This window comes from Daucus carota, chromosome 9 (genome assembly GCF_001625215.2).
Source record: "Daucus carota subsp. sativus chromosome 9, DH1 v3.0, whole genome shotgun sequence".
NCBI lineage: Eukaryota > Viridiplantae > Streptophyta > Magnoliopsida > Apiales > Apiaceae > Daucus > Daucus carota.
In genome coordinates this window covers 5,353,043-5,368,679 of record NC_030389.2, presented here as the reverse complement: position 1 = coordinate 5,368,679, position 15,637 = coordinate 5,353,043, and the positions used below count along the sequence as shown (strand labels likewise).

The 15,637-nt window shown below is 31.4% G+C and overlaps 1 protein-coding gene across 5 annotated transcripts in view; it reads left to right on the top strand.

Annotated features, from left to right (window-relative positions):
* Positions 1-10,321: 10,321 nt before the first annotated feature.
* LOC108202521 (protein SUPPRESSOR OF QUENCHING 1, chloroplastic) overlaps positions 10,322-15,637 on the top strand; it is a 29,117-nt gene continuing 23,801 nt past the window's right edge. For 3 of the 5 annotated variants that reach the window (XM_017370961.2, XM_064083986.1, XM_017370960.2), the window contains exons 1-5: positions 10,324-10,793; positions 12,150-12,250; positions 12,327-12,383; positions 12,470-12,564; positions 15,398-15,497. In XM_017370961.2, the coding sequence (XP_017226450.1) occupies positions 10,421-10,793; positions 12,150-12,250; positions 12,327-12,383; positions 12,470-12,564; positions 15,398-15,497 (726 nt within the window). In that variant the 5' untranslated portion in view covers positions 10,324-10,420. Of the gene's footprint in view, positions 10,794-12,149; positions 12,251-12,326; positions 12,384-12,469; positions 12,565-15,397; positions 15,498-15,637 lie in introns of all 5 variants that reach the window. The other 2 variants (XM_064083985.1, XM_017370962.2) reach the window with 2 other exon arrangements.

Here is a 15,637-nt window from a genome sequence, read left to right as displayed (position 1 = left end):
ACCCTCGTTTTCACTGTATTCATCGTTAATGTCATAAATATCATCAGGATCTGAAAAAATACCCAAAATATCATTTATTAACGCTATATCAGTTGACGTTTTAGATATTCATCAAAATCCTATATCGGCTACAAATTTTTTTCCCAATTGAAAACGTTAGATTATCCAACATTAATAACTGATATTTGAGGTGATTTTTTTTAACTTTATTATTTTGAACATTATTTTCAGATTTTGTGAAATCTGGGATCATCGTCCCCTCGAGATTTATTAGTTTAACAACTTTTTAAGAAACCAAAGCTGTTTGACAAACTATAAAGGGGCGGGCAAATCAACAATCAAGTCGAATTAATAAGACATGAATAGATAGGGGCTTTCATGTCCAAATCACTGTTGCACCTCACCACCAACAGACATTATTATATTTCATAATATCATTCTTAAATGGACAATGGTGTACATATGAATGCTTCGAGATTGACAAGAAAGATGATTGATTTGGAAACGATGTTTAATACTCCTATATCAGTAGTAGTAAAAACGTGACTGTTGCATGGAAGGGGAAGACTTATCTGCTGGGCCCACCTCTTGTGCATCAATAATAGGACCTTCTTTTTCTTACCGCGCACCATATGTTATGTAATTTTTATATGCGTTAAATTTCAAATTGGTCACTAAAATGAAACCCATATCTCACTTTAGTGACTCGACTTATCGGGGACTCACATGCATCACTATAGTAGCGGATTATCACAGAAACGTTAGTTTGATCAGTCACCTGAAACCGTCTTTATTCTAACGTATGTTTCTACTTTAAAATTTTGGCATATCCGTGCAGTCCAACTCAGCCGTTCCCCAGTTTATTACTGTAATACAAGTAATAGAAATGCTGTAATAATAGTAATAGAAACATAAGTTCGTATACGTACAAGTGCGGTCATGGTTAATTAAATCATTGTTAGTTAATTAAATTATTGTTAATTAATTAAATTATTTTTTTAACATTGTTAATGAATTTATAAATCATTGTCAATTAATTAAATAAATTAAATCATTGTTGATTAATTAAATTATTTTTTTACATATGTAAAAGTAATTAAATTATATACTTAATTATTAATATTATTAAACAAAATAACATGATTGTCGATTTCTTAGAAAAGATAAACAACTAATATTTCGAATTAATAAACAAAATATATTGATGCATACTAAATTTCCGAATAGTTACGGAAAATATTTTGATTATCTTGGAGAAAACAAAAATAATATGTTCGTTTAAATCAAAATTTATATTTATCGAACTGTTTCTAATCATTTTTCAATATTATAATTTTAATTTATGCATTTTACGTACTTTTATTTTATGCATGTAATGTACTCTTTTTTTAAAATTCCAATGAAATTTGCTTTCCTACTATTGTAAGTTTTTACTAAAACATTAATTTTATTAATTATTAATTATAAACTATTTTAATCAAATATTAATCATAGATTAATTTTAAGTCCGATAAATGAAAGATATAGAAATAACAAAATCATTATTTTATAATAAAGTAGGTGTCCCAAATTTGGATTTTTGGATCATGCTAAATTTGCCCTTACTGAGTGTGTCTAACTTTAGACCATGCCTACTCAATTTTCAGATCCAAGAATATAGGCAGAAAAATACTGATAAGACAAAATTATATTATGTTAATTGGTGTTTTCGGAAAAATGGTCAGCTGGAAAGAATAATTAAAGTGATTTTAGCGAGTGGTATAATTGGTTCAAAGTTAAAAACCTGGCTGATATATATACACACAGACAAGCTACGATGTTTGTTGCCACGTAAGACAATCAAATAGTCTAATCCTACCTGTACAAGCCATGTATGCCACGTTTTGGTTTCCGTCTGGGCAGTTAAAAAAGTTAATGTTTCTGTAATAATCCATTACTATAGTGGTGCATGTGAGTCCCCGACAAGTCGAGTCACTAAAGTGAGATATGACCTTCATTTTAGTGACCAATTTGACATTTAACCCGTCACATAACTAACAGAGTTAAGTAGTTCAAGTTAAATGGTCTCCGAGGCTAGAATGGAACCGTACATTATTATGTTTGCGCTCCATAAAAGTGTCATTTCTTGTTGATTTTGAGTAACTCTCGTGAGCTATACACATGCTGACATGCATGTATAACAATTAAGCTCTTACATGACTATTAACAACACCATACATGTATATTATATATATCAAGAAAGGCTACTAACCTTTGTACAGTAATTTTGCGATTTGTTATCAAACAAGGTAAAAAAATGGACGCTACAAGATCATATATCCATAATCTTTTCCATCTAAACTATCAAGTATAAGTGATAATAGTATATGAACTAAAAGTTTTGACCGCCTAGCTAAGAGAAATTAACATACCTGACAAAATCTTTTATTTTTTTCTAATTATAATTAGTAATATTAATAGAGTGAAAGAGGATAGAAGTGTAGAGTTGGTTGGAGATTTACCTTTGCGAAATATCGGAAGGATCAACTCAAGTTAATTTTGGTGAAGCTTATCGTATGGACACTCTATTTGAGTTAATCTCCGTAATGTATTTATACATATCCCATACCATTTTATTGGTTAATGTATTGAGTTCTTTTTTGCAGTTCTATTTTTGCATATTTAGTTGCAAAATAGTACTATGTTTTTTTTCTTACAAATAATTGGACGACTTCTGAAAGAATATAAAATTACAAAATTCTGTTTTACTAATGTGAAGAAATATATAATTCATTACAGTAGTTATATAATCTTTATAAAAAAAGTAACTAAGTAACATACATATATTGGGTTCTTAGAGAACCAAGGAGAGATCTCTTGACTTGTTACCTAAACTAACCTTTAACCCGTGCACGAGCCGTTATATAATTTGTAATTTAAATTTTAACATCATTTTATTAATATTTTAATATTAATGAATTGAACTTAATTACATTATATTAACCAACGGATTACATTTTCTCACGAAAATTTAGTTTTTACAATTTATTATCTATTTAAAATTTTTTTTTGTTATTAATATGGAATGCTTTATTATTTAATTATTTTTAAATTATATTTTTCATATTTCGTATATCTACATATGCAAAAAAGGTATTTGTCGTGTAACAGATTAGAGTTAGAAAATATTATGTAATTATTCGTGTTTGTATTGATATAGAACATGTTAGAATTCGAAAGAGTTATATGAAGGTTCTTGTTTAAAATAATATTCAAAATTATATATTTATAATTTTATTTTAATGTCATTATAATTTTTTAATGAAATAATAAGGCAAGCCGAAGGCTCGAAAGTTATATGTGGGTGGTAAGCCGAAGGCTCGAAAGTTATATGCGTGTGGTGTTTCTGATCGGTATAAGACTTGTATTTATTATGAGATAGATAGATTTTTAGTGTTGTAATATATTTAAAACTTGCACTTATAAGAGATAGATTTTTAGTCTTATAATTGTTTAAGACTTGTACCTATTAAGAAATAGATTTCTAGTGTGATTCTTTTTGTTTTTAGCAAAATAATAATAATAATATAAGAATGACTAAAAGAACATGACCTAACCAAAAAACATGAACAAAAAAACCCATGTTGGCTTATTATAGTATAGTAAAGATATCCTTACATTTCCTTTTATCAAATTAAACGATTTACTTGGGCGCTTGTTGGATTGAATTGATATAAATTTTATTTCTCAAAATGTTGCGATACTCGTTAAATGATTTTTGGGTTAAATGGCGTTTTGGTCACTCAACTGATCGGAAACTTGCAATTGGGTCATCCAACTCAAAAAGCTGTCAGTCACATCATTATACTCTTAAAAATTTTCATTCAGGTCACTGACCGTTACACTCCGTTAAATATTTGACGGAAAGCTGACCAAGCGTCATGACTTGGCTTAAAAAAATCCACCGTGGCATGTACAGTCAGCTGAAGTGGCGATTTCGTCACTCAACTGACTATAAACTTGCAATCGGGTCATCAAACTCAAAAAACTTTCATTTAGGTCACTTATCATCATATCCATTAAAAATTGAAAAAAAAATAATTAAAAGCTATCATGCAACACTTTTTTTTCTCTCTTGAAAATTTCGAAACTTATTAACAAATCTTGGTTTATCTCATCATTGTATATATCTTCAGGTCATCTTGAAAAAACTCGTTAAATTTTTTATGGACTTTTTCACGATGACCAAAAAATATTTTAAAGTGACAATAAATTTATAAGTATGAAGTTTTTTAAAAAATGGCCTTAAGATATATAAAACGATAAAACATAAATAAATATTAAGTTTTTGTGGGTGAAACTACTGATTTTATGTTTGTGTATTTGTTTCATTTGTTAATAAGTTTAAAAAATTTTAAGATGGAAAAAAGGTGTTGCATGATAGCTTTTAATTCTTTCTTTTTTCAATTTTTAATGGATATTATGATAAGTGACCTAAATGAAAATTTTTTGAGTTTGATGACCCAATTGCAAGTTTGTAGTCAGTTGAGTGACCAAAATGCCACTTCAGTTGACTGTACATGCCATGGTGGATTTATTTAAGCCCAGTCACGACGCTTAGTCAGCTTTCCGTCAAATATTTAACGGAGTGTAACGGCCAGTGACCTGAATGAAAATTTTTAAGAGTATAATGATGTGACTGACAGCTTTTTGAGTTGGATGACTCAATTGCAAGTTTCCGGTCAGTTGAGTGACCAAAACGCCATTTAACCCAATGATTTTTATATAAAATGATTGAATTCTATTTGCATGTGTTAAATTTTGCAAACAATAATATAAAAATTTCTGTTCAAAATAGACGAGCTCAACGGTGGCGAATCTACCTCCGAAAGTAAGGGAGGTCGTATATAATATTTTGTAACAAAGATTAATTGGAATAAACACATGAAAAAAAAATAATATTCATATTATATAATTTTTTTACCGTTGCACAACATAAATAACTCATGTCCATTTTGATTAAAATGGTGTATACCAAAATGATAACATATAAACAAAAAATTAAATCCATGATCTTTGTCAGTTTGGAGGAATCCACCTTTTTTTTCCATTATCTTCATCAAGTTACTAGGACCATCAAGCAAAAACTGCTTGGAAAGCTGAATAGCTTTGGCCCAGTAATCAACGATGATGATGTTGCCTCCGAACCGTGATCGCTTGATCTCCTCACGAACCCACAGACCGCCATTTATTTTCACTTTGATGGTGTCCTTCCACAAAATTGTCGTTTCCTTTTTCAAACTTTGTGGCAAATTGTCCAGCCTCTACCAACACAAAACGTAGAAAATAATAAATCACGTACATATATATACATGTTAGTTCTAAATCAAAATAATAGTTGTATACTCTAACCTTCTTAGTTTCTTCCATCTTTTCAGCAGTCACCTTGTTATTACTACCTTGAATGTGACAATGTCATCAACATCCATGTTCTTCCACCAACGAGCAGCAACCAAGTAGTAGAGATTGAAACCACTGATCTCTGACGATGCCTGAAAGCCAGAATTATTTCATGCCTCCTGCCTAAAAGAAAAAAGAGAAGAAGTTGTAACGATGATATATGCAAAAAACTATGTAGCAATATACATGCAAGTAAAATACTCACTGTGAGCAACAATAGGTTTGGCCTGAACAGGCCAAACTTTTCTTGCTATCATCATCACTCATGATTCTTGCATGCTATTACCTATCTTTATTTCGGTTTTTCCCAAGTAGTAGTGAATAGTGATAGATGAGTAAGACAAGAAAAGTTTTGCTGGTGTATATATAGGCCTCGTTGCATGCATGGTTGTTACATACATATTTTATTTTATTGGTCTATTTTTAAGTAAAGTTACCAAGGTTGAAAGTTAAATTCAAAATTGATTTTAAAATTTAGGAAAGTAGGGTATCTAAAGTTGAATTGATTTTTGATTCACAATATTGTCATTTAACTTTCTCATACGGTAATTATTCGTGTTAGAATTAACTCATTTTTATATTATACGAAGTTTTATACTTTGGATAGGTTATGTTCTAAAAGTCTGAGAAAAGGTTGGATGTGTCGTAAAATAGTAATCCCTCCGTCCCATGGTTGCCATCCCTGTTTGCATAGTTTCATAACCTTTTTTTAAAATTTTCTTTTTTTAATTAAACTTTAAACATCAAACTTTTATTCAAAAAAAAAAAATTTTAAAAATATATAATGGAACTATACTTTAAATGAGTGTAGAAAAATGTGTCCAAAAGTAACGTAAAGAAATGAGGGGGACATAGGGAGTAATGCCCAAAATAATACAGTTAGAAAAAAATGTTCAAAATATCATTTATTAACGTTAAATAATATAACATTTTGATTTTTAGATGAAAATATTAGATCTTGTTGCATTTTGATCTGAAAAAGTACTACAAAACATAAGATGATCCTGCGTTAGGGGAGTAAACGGGTTTAGGATTCAAAATACTAGATCGTGTAGCGTTAAGAAGGAAAAGAGGAACAAACATTAGAGTATATATAGTGTTTAGACCATATTCTTGGAACGCTAATAATCCGACTAATCTCCAATCAATTTAATTAATCACTGATTAATTTTTGTTCCGTAACTTCATCGATTACTAATAACATTACGAAGTCACTTTGCAACATACGTGTAGCCAGGGCTTATACATGTTCCTAGCAACATGTAATAGACGTTAACAAAAATTTAACGGAAGGACTATGATAGGAAAAATTCAAAAGTTCAATTACTTATCCATTTTTATTTATAGTTCACGGACCTAGAAAAAACAGTGCCAAATGTTCAGGAACGTTAGAATTAATTTTCCCCAAATCGGTATTATTTCAGACTCTTCGTCAAGATTAGAAAAATTTCTATTCTTGAACTACTTTTTTGGCTACATGAATTTTATTCTTAATGATAAGGAACTCTTTTTATAGGATCAGATCCGATAGAAAAATGCCACTCGACTTTCAAATAAGATGTTTGTTCTGTAGAACCGGAAAATGGTATAGGAATATATATAAAATGAACTTGCGTTCTAACTTTGACGATAAGCTTGAAAATATTATCTCCTAACATTTTCATCTATCTCATAAAAGTATGAATGTTAGAATCTTGATCACCAGCGTCCAGAGTCTCAACTATACATCAAAAAGACTAATGTTAAAAGAGTTATCAACGATCATTCTTATTTTAATTTAGTCGTGTTAAGATCATTGTATTATTTTCCTATGGTGTATTAAATTCCTTGAATATTGCCTCGCTTTTTTCTCTCCATTCAGGTGCTTTCTTTTAGATAACACATGCTAGAATAAAACATTAAGTTATTATAAATTTCAACATATATAATTCTCCTTGAAAGAAATTATAATAAAAATATTATTTCGTATTTTATTTTATATTATTATATGATTTGTTATTGATAAATATTTTTTCTTCATTCTAAATTCATTAAATATTAAAAATTGTAAAATAATTAAAAAGATCACGTGCATTGCACGTGTTATAACTTATAATGCACGTGCATTGCATGAGTATTGCACGTGTTATTAGCTGGTAACAATAACACTTAAATACACTTCACAACCTACACTTAAATACAAACTAGATACAGGTAGCCAAACTTATGTTGTATATCAGCAACAGAAGATCCAAACTCGTCATCTGCGACTTCAACAAAATATAGGCCAACAAAGGCCAAATAAAAACATGCTGAGTAAAAACAAAAACTGGCCCTCGACAAGAATTTTATTCTTAGCGACAAGTAAATATTTTTACTGTAACAGATCTGGTAAAAAACTGTCCCTCGACTTTCAAACGATATGTTTGCTCAGTGAAATTAGAAAATGATATAGGAATATGCATAAAATGAATTCTCGTTCTAACTTTGACAGTAAGCCCTAAATAATGCCGGTTAATTGCTTAAAAAATATTCTGCATAACTATCTAATCTAAAATTGGGATTATGGATGAAAAAATTGAAGTCAACAACTTTTTGTTGACGAGGTTGAAGGAACAAATGACGAATACTAGCTGAAAGGTATCCATTAAGACCAAAGTAAAGATCTATTGTCCCATCAAGCACATCCAAATTCAATTTAGAATTTGGATTGCAAAATAAATATGATAAACTCACATTAAGATGTTCACAGCTATCATTAGTTTTAAAACCGATGATATTTGCCGTGAAAGGATGCAAGACGAATTTTTGTAAGAAATATCTCATATAAGTATATGTTGATATGGAAAGAACAAAAAAAATAAGAAGACAAACATAGAAAATAAAAGTATTGACACTGAGATGATGATAATGATTACGAGGAGGAGGGATGATATTTCTCGGTGGGACATTAAATATGAGAGTTCTAATAGATATATCGGATGAAAAAGATGATAGATGTTCCCTAGGCATCTTCGTCTATCTCGTAAATGTACGAGTGTCCATCACATTAAACTCAAACAAAAATTTTAACGAAAAACGCGATCAAATTAAACTCAAACCAAAATTTTGAATTAATCTTGTTTATAATTTAGTTCAATTCAATTTATTGATGAAGAACGATCAAATTAAACTCAAACCAAAATTTTTAGTTATATTAATATAAAATCAACACACATTTAAATTGAAAAAAATCAAAATTTTAGAATATACAATTTTCTTTAATCTATTTTTTCGGTTTTGAGGCCCACACACCTCACCACCAGTATTCTGATTGTTATTATAATAACATCCATAAAATTGACATTTATATCAATCACAAAAAGGTAAAAAAATGAAAAAGTACTTTATTTTTATTTTATGATTTTCTTGACTTATATATCTAGCCCCTAATTTGTAAAGATTATGCGTTTAACTTGAACAAAAGCGAAACAACTATACTATTTGAACTTTATAGTAATTAATATTATTTTTTTCAGATAAAATGATCATAAATTATTTAAGTTAAATTATTTCTTTATTGACATTAATATGTTATTTGTAAATAATTAAAACTTACAGTAATGTGTTGCATTTTTTGTAGAAAAACTTACAGTACATGCGGTGGAAACTGAGTCATCTCAATTTTCTTTTTCGTGACACTCGTGCTAGCTTCATGATCATGATGGTTCATCTTTTTTCCTGTACGAAAACCGTACAAATGTGAATATAGGAGTTTAAAAAACTCATGCAATCAATAAACTCTATCTCTTTATCTGTTGGATGATTATAATTTGGATTTAAATTCAGAGAATTGGAGGACACTAGTCTTATATAGTTAGTGATCGGTGATTATTAACAACTGAATTTTGAGTTGTAATATAACTAACTCCTTCTCTTAAAAGTTTGGTATGTCTCTCTGTAAGTTTCTTGTAACTACACTCACACACTCGCTTATAGTTCTAGAATATGAAATGTGTAAATTGAGAAATATGCAAGGATCATAATCAGCATTGCTTCAACGGAGAAGACAATCAACAAGCTAAGTTAGCTCTTTTAATTTAGAATATCAGGTAGTACTAATCCTTATTCATGTGTCTGTAAAAATTCAACTATGCTAGTATGAATTATTGCTTGATTGATAGTCCCCAAATGCTGTAACCAATCTGGCAAAGTTAGAAATTGGACTTTCTGGTCAAATTTTCCTCCACGGAAAAGAATGATATTTTTTTGTTTCAAGGCATAACTTTCCTCTGACAAGGAATTGTTGGAAATGAAATATTTGAGCACACATGTGGCCATTGCTTCTCAACATTAGTTCTCTCTAAATTTTGTCGACTAGAACACAAAACGTGTACCTCAACTATCCTCATTCTGTAGTACTTTGTGTATCTAAAGTTCAGTAACTAGCAAAATGCATGTTAGACTAATTTGGTGACCTAATTTGTGACTAATTTGATTATTAACCCATTTTATAAATATTTTTGAAAAACAGTAAAATTACAAAAAATATTCAAATAAATAGTATTTTGAATAAGTACCCTTTTATGTATCCACTAATGTATTTTGGTATCCACTATCTTTTCCCAAAATTAATAAAATACGATAATATTCAAATGAGACTTTCATATCGTAAATACATCAAAACATATTATTGTATAGTTAAGATTTATATAGTTATTCTATTTCTTACAGTACTTATATAAAAACATAGTAATTTAAATGATAAATTTTCAAAACTTAAAATCATGGCAAAATTTGTGTTTTATACTTTAATCGACCCCAAACTCGAAACCAATTATATATATTTTGGATTTCGACATTGCTCCACACAATTGCACTGCCATTTGTATAACATACGTGGCTAATGTTGCAAGTCCCGGTCCCACCAAACATAATCCAAAACGTACCGTTATAACCACCTCCCCAGTCCCCGCCACAACCAAACAAACACACAACACACAGCACCCTCCCTCCCTCCTCAATGGCTCTCACACCACCATCTCTCTCTCTCCCTCCCTCGTCTCGTCTCTCTCGCTTCATCTCTCCCTCTCTCTCCAATCTCTCTCGCTTCATCTCTCCCTCTCTCTCCAATCTCTCTCGTCTCTCAACAACCTCGCTTTCCAGAACTCGATTTCGGAAGCGAGGAGCTCAATTAGCAGTAAAAGCGTGCGTTAAAGTCGAGGAAAAGATTGAGAGAGTGAATGAGAAGTGGGGGAAAGTGTCGGCGGTGTTGTTCGATATGGACGGAGTGCTGTGTAATAGCGAAGAGCCGTCGCGGTTGGCTGCTGTTGATCTGTTTGATGAAATGGGCGTGAAAGTTACTGTTGAGGATTTCATTCCGTTTATGGGCACTGGTATGCAAGTTTTGTGCGGTTGATATGTACCGTAAAATCTCGATAAATTAATATTCGATTGGTTAGTGACTTTGATTAAATAATACATTGCTGATCCTGATTATAATTGATACTTGATTGAGTAATGTGTTTGACAAAATTGGTCCTGAATATAATGCATTTATGTGTTTCTTACCTTGATTAATTAAGAAATAATAGTCTCCAGTAAAAGTTATTGGGTCTTTATAGTGTGTGCCCATGGGCACACGGTAACTATTTTTTTTTTTCACTCAGATTGAAGATTTTTATTAATGAAGATCCTTGTGCATGCAGGGGCCATCAATATTAATGAGATTGGAGCCAAAAGAAATTCACCAACTAAAAAATCAGTTTACATGCCGGTACACATATTTTATAATGAAATTAATGTTAAACAATCATATAATTTTAAAGACCTTCAATCTATAATATATTATTAAAACCGAAACATTAAATGTTCTGGTTGGTTGTTCGATATTTGGGCCGGTTTACGGGCCTTTTTAATTTATAACATATTATTATAACAAAAACACATCTAAGCATCCTCATTAAGACATATCTCTCTATGTCCTATTCATTAATAAGTTGGACTTAATTAATGGATTCTTATTTATATTTAAAAATTTAATTTAACTAAAAGACGCATGTATTCTAGCATGAATATATCTCCGAAGCAGAATTTGATACGAAGACATATGCAATAAAAGAACACATATTACAAGTGATTTGTGCATCACACGGGCTATAAGCTAGTATAATTAATATTTTTTGGCTCTAATTGTAATAGTTGTAATCATCATTACACATATTATCAGTAAAAAGGCGTGCTCATACGGGGGTGCTCATATAATTTTGATAAAATTCTAGTTTCCGTTAACTAAATAATGTGCATAACAATGTAAACTGATAAATAAATGATTTAACAGTTAAGTATATAGTCGCGTCACTCTATTATTGCCAACAAATGTTAATAAGATATTTTTCGAATATATATAATCAGTTGCACCTATAGAAAAGAGTTTCTCAATATATTAATAACTTCAATTATATTTTTTGTTGCTAAATTACTTAAATCATTTTTAAGGTCACCATTGAGAAGAATATTATCAGTGATTTTGCTTCAAATTTGTTAAAAAAAAGAAAAATTACAATTACTCAGGGCAGTTTTAATTAATTCCGCACAGCTCATCCAAATTTTCTAGACTGGTTCTGATGATAAGTTAAATAAATTTTAGATGTGTGTCCCTTTATAGTTGAAGGCATGTGGTTCTGTTACAGGTAATTATAATATGACTGTACAGTGATCAGTTGTAGATTTATAATTTTCCTATGCACCAGGTGAAGCTAATTTTCTTGGAGGCGTTGCTTCATTAAAGGGTGTGAAGGATTTTAATACCGAGCAAGCAAAGAAGCGATTTTTCGAGATCTATCTTGCTAAGGTGGTGAAGCGCATTTGTGGTATTGTATTCTATTTTTAAAGGGAATGCTATAAAACCGTTGTTTGTCTTCATGTAGTATGCAAAACCAAATTCTGGATTAGGATTCCCTGGTGCCCTGGAACTCATCACTCAGGTAACTAGGATGATTATGTGAACAAATTAGTATCTTTATTTTGACCAATAAGAGTTGCGATGATGTTTACAGATTTTCTTAAACAGTGTAAAAGCAGTGGTTTGAAAGTTGCCGTTGCATCTAGTGCTGACCGCGTAAAGGTTGAAGCAAATTTAGCAGCTTCTGGTTTGCAATTGTCTATGTAAGCTAGACTGATTGTTTTATGCTCCTTGATTCTTGCGTTATCTTATATATCCTAACTTTACAAGTTGATGCCACTAAACTCTGATATTTCTCTGAGCTTTATATGACATTTTCATGCTGAAACATTCTTGGATTTTCATTAGTTGACCTCTCATTTGATATCTGTAGCCAGGTCTTGATTGAATAATTAAGGTTCCAATTGGTTGTATGTTTGACTACTGCAGAAACAAGCTTTTGTCTACAAAATGGGTGGTTTCTGAACATTAATTTCCTTTGGAAACCAAAAAAACCATGTTGGAGATGGACCATCTGTTCAAATGTTATAAGAAAGTTTTTCAGTTTATAATTTTTGGTTGTTGGAAAAGTAAAATAGGGAAGACAAATTTTATAAGAAAGATAAGAGGGAGACTGTTCCATTAAATATTTGCGGCAGCCTATTACAACCTCAGGTGCAGTAGCCACCACAGAGTTACAAAACTAAGATTATGATTTTCTTCCTCATGCTGGTTGGTAGAGTAAATATAATAAAATAAAAAATTACTACTCAGTTGTATGCCTTTCTTGGCCCTATATTACCTCTATACTGGACGAGTGAAAAAAATATAGTTGTTCTCTAATTGAGTATGTTGTATCCCCATCTATGAACTATCGTGTTTAGACACATGGTCCGTTAAGGTTGGGCCCAGAAAATTGTCCCTTTTTTGCAAAGCATATGTGTTCTAAAAATTTGTTAGAAAACAAATTGTCATGTTGATAGAATTCCCTCATCCAGCATTTTTTGTTTCATTTGTATTAAAAATAGCAGGCAGCCAGTTGAAACACAAAAGAAGAGCACAACTTAATTAGAATTTTCATTTTTAAAATATAACTTAATCAAGTACATCTTTAAGTGTTAAACAGGCCAATATTCTGTCGACTGCTATTCTGAATATTTTAACCCAAATTGTACAAAGATGCCCTTTTCCTACCATTTAAATATATATATATATATATATATATATATATATATATATATTCGTGGATTTTTTAATATCCAGGAATTTTCTGTACTAATTTGAATATCCTTCTAGCACTTAAATATAAGCAGATTAGAGTATGGTAGATTAATCCAAGATATGATCGAAGGAATGGGTCGCTGTTAATATTCAAGTATAATCATATTTACTAGTCTCTTATAGCTGCGTGTAGTGTGACAGATTGCATAGAGAGGATTACATGCCATATCGGGTTTACCGTTTTTAATCTTCCAGCAGGCTAGTTGATGTTCTAGACAAGAATATGAGGTAATCTTTTTAAAACAAAAGTAAAGTTGGCTGGGAGTAGGGGTGTAAACGAGCCGAGCCGAGCCGAATACTATCAGGCTCGGCTCGAGCTCGATTGAAAAGTTCGGGGCTCGAGCTCGAGTTCGAGTTCGACCGAGCCTTTAATTTCAAGTTCGAAGCTCGGCTCGTAAATAGTTCGATAGGCTCGAGTTCGGCTCGAAAGCTCGAATCGAGTCACCAAATATTGACAAAAACTCGAAATATGATCGGTTCGACTCGAGTTCGATTCGATTAAATATATAAATTATAAATAAAATATTAAATATATTTGTAAAAATATATTTATAATAAAAAAATTAAAAAATAATAGAGGCTCGATAAGGCTCGCGAACCTTACGAGCCGAGTAATTTGAAGCTCGAGCTCGGCTCGGTAAAACATTCGAATAGTTCGAGCTCGAGTTCGGCTCGATTATTACCGAATCAAATTCGAATATTTTCCGAGCCGAACTCGAGTAGCTCACGAATAGTTTGGTTTGTTTACACCCCTAGCTGAGAGTCAGGTTTCCAGTATGGGATGGATAGATAATAGGAATCATGTGGGTCTGAAAACTACTCGTTTGGATCAGAAACAAGTTATCTCCTTCACTGGGGCGAACGGATGTGAATTTTTCTCACGTTGCAGCTACATGTTTGTAAGGAGATCATATATTTACAAATAAAAAATTCACTGACAATGGATGAGGTAGGATGCAGGAATTGACAAGTGGTAACAGAGAAGAAGTTTGAGTTGGGGGAAATTCTTACGAGTTTCTTTTGCTAGTCTCATGGTGTTCAATTTTTTGACGTACGGCTTCCACATCCAGTTTTTTGGACACATTATTAACGTGGAATCTAAATTTAATTATGGCTAATTACAATGTTAAGTCATTGCATCTCATATATATTTACCGTCTTCTCAAATTACTATCCGTCTTAAAAAGGTGTTTGGTAGTTAGATTCCTTGTTGATTAATTTCTAAAGTCTATGTTTGACTTTCCACTGGTCATCAACATCCCTTGCCTTTTTCACAAGTACATGGAAAGATAAGTTTAGCTCGAGTAGTGCGCATTCGTATACTATGCTCTGTGGGAAGACTTACCATGAACAAAGTGCACACAAGATTTAGACCAAAACCAAGTGAGTATTTGTGCTTAAGGTAACGTAAAATTTTGTTATAGTCATCAGTATCGACAATTGTTCTACAATAAGGATGTTATAAATCTTCATGTTTGCTTAAAGATGTGATGTGAGGCTTAGCATTTGTTCATGGGTTATATCTAGATGTGGTGATTAATGATGGTTTTAGAGTATAGCTTCTTAGCCCGTGTTCAGGATGCAGACAGTTATTTGTATGTGCAAACTCTTTTTCTATTTTCTGGGCTTCCTGTTAGTTTGCTATATAAACCCAATACTTTGACAATGCATGGTTGTTTTAATCAAATAAATGCTCCTCCTTGCCCACTCTTCTCTCAGTCCATGTGAGAGCCCTAAATGTTTTATTGGTTTTATGTCATTGTAATCCTCTTCCAGGTTTGATGCAATTGTATCAGCTGATGCTTTTGAAAACTTAAAGCCTGCTCCTGATATTTTTTTGGCAGCATCGAAGATTTTGGATGTGCCTACTGATGAGGTGTGCTGTCAGAGATTATTTAAGTTGATTATTAGTTGTATAAGTTTAGGTTTGATTTGCATGAAGGCTTTGAGAAGATTTAGAAGAATTGTCTTTGTATGGAAACCTACCAGTATTGGTTCAGTAGGTGGTGGGCCAAG